Consider the following 7,249-nt stretch of genomic DNA (forward strand, 5'->3'; position numbering starts at 1 on the left):
ATTACAGTACCACGAGAGCTAAAGAGAGCAGACTGCTCCGTGCGCTTTCGAATCGCTCTCGCGGATGTCAAACACTGTAGTCGAACACACCAGGCTAGTGCTGCAGGCTTATTGGCTCACTGACGTTGATGAGATTAACCCCTTAGGTATCGAAATTTGATACCGAACGACACATTTTTCGATACTCAATGGTATCGAGGCAATTCAGTCGGTGCCTAAAAAGTATCGAACTCGATACCCAGCCCTAGTGATGACCGATGAATTGGGATCCCTACCAACACGCCACAGGTGTTGCCCCTTCCAGTGCCCTGTGTAGGCCTCCTGATTCTTCCTATAAGGCAGACGATAGGACCGGGCTCTACACAGAGAAGGTGGACTACAGTTGTTACTCGCATCGAGCTGCACCGAATGCAGCTCAAGCGTGTCCTCACCTGCACTCAAAGGTAGACACACATCCTCCATTAAAGCAAGTAACAGTGAGTAAAACAATGGTAATGTGTGTGAACAGAGTATTAGTAATGTAAGCGAGATTAGCGGCAACCACGCTGGCGATGCTAGCGGGCTATTTGCTAATAGCGGACTCGGGAAATCAAAATAAAACTAGTGATAACAAGGCGCTCTGATTGTTTTTGTTGTAGAATACGATAGAGGATATATTCACACGTTATAGAAACGAAAATTATGGTGTATAAAATTGATTTTAAGATAAACAAATAGAAGATAAAGAATTAACTTGACGGAGCTCAAACTCAAAACACACGGCAGCAACAAACAGGAAGTTTGAACTAGGCGTCCAGGACGCAAGCCGACTCTGAACAGTGCCAGAACCCTCTCAGTGCCACTACCCATTTGAGGTGAGAACACAGGAGGAAACCGGTTCGACACGCAGGCTGTAGAACCTAGCGAACGTGTTAGGAGTCACCCAGCCCGAAAATGCCTGCAGGTCCCCCACCCTCTTGATCGATGCCAATGCAGTCAGGAGTAGGGTCTTCATAGAAAGAAACTTCAACTTGACTGACTGCAAAGGCTCGAAGGGGGCAGCTTGTAGGGCTCTTAACACCAATGCCAAATCCCAAGAGGGCAGGGAGGGAGGATTTAACCTCCTGGCCCCCCTAAGAAACCTGACGACCAGATCATGCTTCCCCTCGGACCTCCCCTCTATGGGGTCGTGATGGGCCAAAATACCAGCAACGTAAACCTTAAGGGTGGAGGGGAACAGCCTACACTCCAACCCATGCTGCAAGAAGGAAAGCACGGCTCTGACCGAACATCTCTGGGGGTCCTCCTGGTGGGAGGAACACCATTCGACGAACAGGTTCCACTTCAGCGCATAGGCCTGTCTCATGGACGGAGCACGCGCTGAAGCGATAGTGAGAGCTACCTCCTGGGGTAGGTCACTTAGAACCTCTGCGTCCCGTCCAGGGACCACACATGGAGTTTCCACAGGTTTGGACGCGGGTGCCAAAGGGTACCCCATCTCTGAGAAAGCAGATCCTTCCTCAGAGGAATCGGCCAGGGAGGGGCTGTCGCGAGGAGCATGAGTTCTGGGAACCAGGTCCTGTTGGGTCAATATGGAGCCACTAACAAGACCTTATCCCTGATCTGGGATGTGGGAACACATATTTGCGCAGGCCCCGGGGCCAGCTGTGTGCCAGTGCGTCCGTGCCGACTGTTGCCTCGGTTAGGGAGTAGAACCACTGGCAGTGGGGGGTTTCTGGAGATGCAAACAGGTCTATCTGAGCAACTCCGAACCGTCTCCAGATCAGCTGAACCACCTGGGGGTGGAGTCTCCACTCTCCCGGAAGTGCTGCTCGAGACAGCTCGTCGGCTGCCCGATTGAACACTCCCGGGATGTGGATGGCACGAAGGGACCTCAGATGCTTCTGACTCCACAGGAGGAGGTGGTGGGCGAGTTGCGACATGTGACGGGAGCGTAAACCGCCTGGATTTTTTGCCTGGATACCTGTTTCAGGGGCACTCCTGCCCGAAGAAACGAGGGATCTGACCATGGGCTGAAGGTTCTGTGTAATCTGAACCCGGTGAGTACCGCGTCGCCACGCCCACCTAGGGACCATATGCCCCAGGAGCCTCTGAAAGAATTTCAGTGGGACCGCCGTCCTGCCTGATAAAGTCTTGAGGCAGTTCAGCACCGACTGAGCACGTTCCTGGGTGAGGCGTGCTGTCTGATTAACTGTTTGCTTTTTTCCCAGTTGACCCGAAGACCCAACTGGCTGAGGTGTCTGAGCACCAGGTTCCTGTTTGCGCAACTGATCGCGAGACTGTGCGAGTATGAGCCAGTCGTCGAGATAGTTGAGAATGAGCATCCCCCGTTCTCTCAAAGGAACAAGGGCTGCCTCCACGACTTTGGTGAAGACACGAGGTGACAGGGACAGCCCGAAAGGCAGGACCATGTACTGATATGCCCGACCCCTCGAGCACAAACCACAGGAATGGCTTGTGCCGCGCGGGAGGATCGAGACATGAAAGTACGCGTCCTTCAGGTCGATCGCTGCAAACCAATCCTGGGGACAGATGCACTCAAAAATGCGTTTCTGCATCAACATCTTGAACGGCAGCTTGTGAAGCGGATGGTTCAAAACTCGCAGATCCAAGATCGGTCGTAACCCACCACTTTTCTTGGGCACAATGAAGTAAGGGCTGTAAAACCCCAACCTCATATCGGCTGGAGGGACCGGCTGTAGCTCGCGTCCTTCGCCAGCAGGACTGCGATTTCCGCATGCAAGACAGGGGCATCGACAGCCTTGACTGAAGTGAACCGGATGCCCTAAACTTGGTGGGACGCTGGGCGAACTGAATCGCGTAGCCGAGTCTTATGGTCCGCAGGAGCCCCCTAGACGGACTGGGGAGCGCTAACCAGGCTCCGAGAGACCGTGCTAGAGGAACCAACGGAGCCACCAGCGTGGTGGAACACAGGGACTCGACCTGAGGCCTGTGACGGCCTGGCCTGTGACGGCAGAGGGCGGATTTTCCAGTTTCCATGGAAGCTGGCATTATTTTAAATCATAAATAAGATATTTTAATCAGAAAACGGTTATTATAAATTCTAATAAAATTCTATTTAAAATTCTAACGCCTACGTCCTATGTCATCCACTGGAACATCACTCTCTCATGAACACGCATACAACAGTTAGCGGAAGCTGGAGATTACAGTTTTAAAGATGGATATTTTTCTTACACAAATGCATCGCTTCGCTTCAGAAGGCCTTTATTAACCCCCCGGAGCCATGTGGAGCACTTTTTATGATGGATGGACGCACTTTATTTTGCTTCAAAATCTCGACCACCATTCACTGCCATTATAAAGCTTGGAAGAGCCAGGATATTTTTAGATAATATAGAAAGTCATATACACCTCAGATGGTTTGACTGCACTGAAAACCACAAGACCCACTTTGATTTCTAAATAGATTTTGGCAGCCCACAGAGACGCGTATGCCCTGGCCTATGGTTTACTCTACACATGCATCTGCGAGCATCCCGCCACGTCTGCTTTTTGCTGCTTGACTGCCTCTTTCTCTTTCAGAGTAGTGACATGCAGGAAATGCTGTCTTTAGAAAATGCATGTTAGAGTGAACAGGAAGTCATGACACCTATTTTCTGTAAATCATTTGTACAGACAAAACAAAACCTCCCATTTCCAGTGTGAGGAGTTAAGACTATATTTTAGACTATAAAAATGTGATTAAAATGGCTAAATAACCCTGCTTATTTCTGAGATTTACATTACATTCATATTTAATCAAACAGGGATGAAAACGACATCACTCACTGAATTATTTACTTGTTCTATTTTTTATTTTTTATTCTTCTTTTATTATCTGTGTTTTTGTTCTGTCGCTGTCATTCTGTTGCACTGTGGAAGTTAATTAAATTAATTAAATTAATTTAATTTAATTAAATTCCTTTGAACACGACTGCTCAAAATGGTCTAAATTTATGAAACCTACACATTCAAAACCTTTAATTAAATTTTTTATGTAAATGTTAAGTGTAATGTTAAGTACTGTGAAATGTTAAGTACTGTAAGAGGTCTTTCATGATGCTACATATGCTGGGGTGTGAATTTGATAGGTGCTTGATATAAACTAAATGGTGCTTTAAAAAGTCCTTGAAAGCACTTGAATTTAGTGTTCATGAAAGAGTGGAAACCCTGTGTAATAATATTTCACAATATTACTGTATTTTTTTAATCAAATAAATTCAGTCGTAGTGAGAATAAGATAAAAAATAAAAAACTCTTACTGACCCCAAACATTTGATCTGTAGTATATCCTATTTCAGACATTTTCAGTCATGTCAAATAATATAATTTAAATAGTGACAGTTAATATCTGAGGGCCATCTAGTTTTGTTATTAGTGGTGTCCAGTGCCATTTTCATGTTATGGGTTATGAAATGGAACCATTTACATTATATTCTGTATATTAAAATTAATTTTTCGCTATTTTGATTTTCTTATTTAGTAAGTTCTGGAGTCATAAAATGATTAGTTTCAGTTTAGCTTCCGATTATATAGTTTTATTTTATTTTTAGTTCAGTTAACAAAAATGTTTTAATTTCATTTAGATTCATTTCATTTTTTTTTGACACTCATGCAACCTAAATTCACTCTGCACATTGCCATTGTCTTGTGTTCAAATCATTCTGGTTAAGCACATGTGTGCCTTGCTTATTCAGCATGCATCCATTTTCTAACATCTTAAAATAGAAAACTAGACGTTCAATACACACAGTTGAAGTAGATGTCACTTCTACCACTATAAAACAACCCCTCAGTCTCCTGTAGGTGACATTTAGCGTCTCAGGCATCGTTTTCTCTCCTCAAACATGTCCTGACCTGCCTCGCTCCCAGCAGTTTTGTCTTTTTCTGATCTGACCATGAAAAGTCTGCATTTACCGCAGCATCTGAACCCCCCAGGACATGATTGTTCTTTTGATGTCTTGCATGGTTGGATTTGCACACCATATGCTCTAAAAAGCATTTGCTTATAGTAATAGAGGGATTGATCATGTTTTACTCTTATTTTTTTTCTCTCAGAACTTGTATCAGAACAGGTTTCTCGGGCTTGCAGCTATGGCCGCTCCATCTCGTGCATCTCAGGGCAGGCGGCGATGTAAGGACCCGATTCGGCACAGTTTCAACCCTGAGCAGTTCCCCAATGTGGACTTCCAGAACGGCGTACCTGAGGAGCTGGCGGTGGCCGTGCTGCGCTCCACCAGTGACACCGACCTCGTGACCTCCCACTGCCGCTCCACCCTCACCGTCAGCACCTCCAGCTACACCATCGGCCAGACGCAGGACATCACCCTCAGCTGGGACATCAAAGAGGAAGTGGATGCGGGCGACTGGATTGGCATGTACCTCATTGGTGAGCGTGGTTCTGTTTGGTTGTTTTATGGTTCATGAGTTTGGGGTCGGTATGTTTTTAAAATGTTTTTGAAAGAAGTCTCTTACCAAGACTGCATTTATTTGATCAAAAATACAGTAAAAACAGAAATATTGTGAAACACTATTTCTACTTGATTGTATAATGTAATTTATTCATGTGATGTAAGGCTGAATTTTCAGCATCATTACTCCAGTCTTCAGTGTCACGTGATCTTTTAGAAATCATTCTAATATGCAGATTTAATTATTATCAATGTTGAAAACAGTTGTGCTGGTTATTATTGTTTTGGAAACTGTGGTACTTTTTTCAGGACTCTTTGATGAATCAAAGTACAAAAAGTACAAATCTTTTGTAACATTATAAATGCCTTTACTGTCACTTTTGATAAATTGATTGATGATTAAAATTATAACATTTTTGTAAAAAATTCTTACTGACCCCTCTTTTTTTTTAACAGTGGTTTATGTTGATTATAAGTTCTTTTGCATCATAGATGCTTCAGAATAGTGTATTTGGTTTCTGGGTTTTTAGAGCACAAGTACATAGATGATTTTCTACTGTACATGTGATTAGAAACAAAAATGATAGAATTTAAAAGGCCAGAAACATCACAAGCTTTTCAAGCCCGTTTCCACCTCAGTAAAGTTAAAAAGTCATTGCAACTTCATATCTTAGAATTGCCACATTATTTCTCATAATCGCGACTATGTTTCTCAGAATTTGCTACTTTGTGTCTTAGAATTGCTACATTATTACACACAGTGTGACTTTATTTCCACATAATTGCAGCTTTATTTCTTGCAATTGCAACTTTATATCTCACAGGGATACTGTATTTTCTTAAGTTTAACTTTCATCCTGCAATTACCTAATAATAAACTTTCATACAGACTGAATTTAATGTTTCTGATTTCTGAAGGAGCATGTGCACTGAAGACTGGCGTAATGATGCTGAAAATTAAGCTTTGCATCACAGGAATGAATTACATTTTACAATATATTACAATAGAAAATGGCGATTTTAAATTGTAATAATATTTCACAATATCTTCACAATGTCTTTTGATCAAATAAAGGCATAAGATGAGCATAAGAGACTTTTTTCAAAAACATTTTAAAAATCATAATTTTGACTGGCAGTGTGAATTATTTATAACGAATGAAATTCATTGTAAAAAAAATCATATATTTTTTTTATTAAACATAAAAGTCATGATATATAGTAACAGGTTGTCCATCAACTGAAGGCCACACACTTCCACTGTAGACAGCTCTGTGGATTACAATAGAAGCAATATAGATGGATCACGTGTGTCTGGTGTTCTGGAGGTTCGCAGATGGCCTTTAAAGGCTGTTCAAAGATGTGATTCTCTGTACACCATAAAGAATAAGATAAGAGGCTTTTCTCTTCTCGTTCTCTTAGATGAGGTTCTGTCAGAGAACTTTCTGGACTACAAAAACAGAGGTGTGAACGGCTCCCACAAAGGTCAGATCGTCTGGAAGATCGAGGCCAGCTCCTACTTCGTAGAACGTATGTGCATTTTTTGCAAAACATGCTTATTAAATGATACAGCATTATACAGGTGCATCTCAATAAATTAGAATGTTGTGGAAAAGTTCATTTATTTCAGTAATTCAACTCAAATTGTGAAACTCGTGTATTAATCAACAAATTAGAATACTTCATAAGACCAATAAAAAAAACATTTTTACGGAATTGTTGGCCTTCTGGAAATTATGTTCATTTACTATACATGCACTCAATACTTGGTAGGGGCTCCTTTTGCTTTAATTACTGCCTCAATTCGGCGTGGCATGGAGGTGATCAGTTTGTGG

General features: G+C 42.8%; 1 protein-coding gene across 1 annotated transcript in view; it reads left to right on the forward strand.

Annotated features, from left to right (window-relative positions):
• Positions 1-7,249, forward strand: part of LOC107662981 (E3 ubiquitin-protein ligase HECW1-like) — a 38,812-nt gene that overhangs the window by 8,321 nt on the left and 23,242 nt on the right. Inside the window, exons 2-3 of the mRNA XM_016453113.1 lie at positions 5,062-5,392; positions 6,837-6,944. Coding sequence (XP_016308599.1) covers positions 5,062-5,392; positions 6,837-6,944 — 439 coding nt within the window. The remainder of the gene's footprint in view (positions 1-5,061; positions 5,393-6,836; positions 6,945-7,249) is intronic.

This window comes from Sinocyclocheilus anshuiensis, unplaced genomic scaffold (genome assembly GCF_001515605.1).
Source record: "Sinocyclocheilus anshuiensis isolate Anshui unplaced genomic scaffold, SAMN03320099.WGS_v1.1 scaffold1659, whole genome shotgun sequence".
NCBI classification, from domain to species: domain Eukaryota; kingdom Metazoa; phylum Chordata; class Actinopteri; order Cypriniformes; family Cyprinidae; genus Sinocyclocheilus; species Sinocyclocheilus anshuiensis.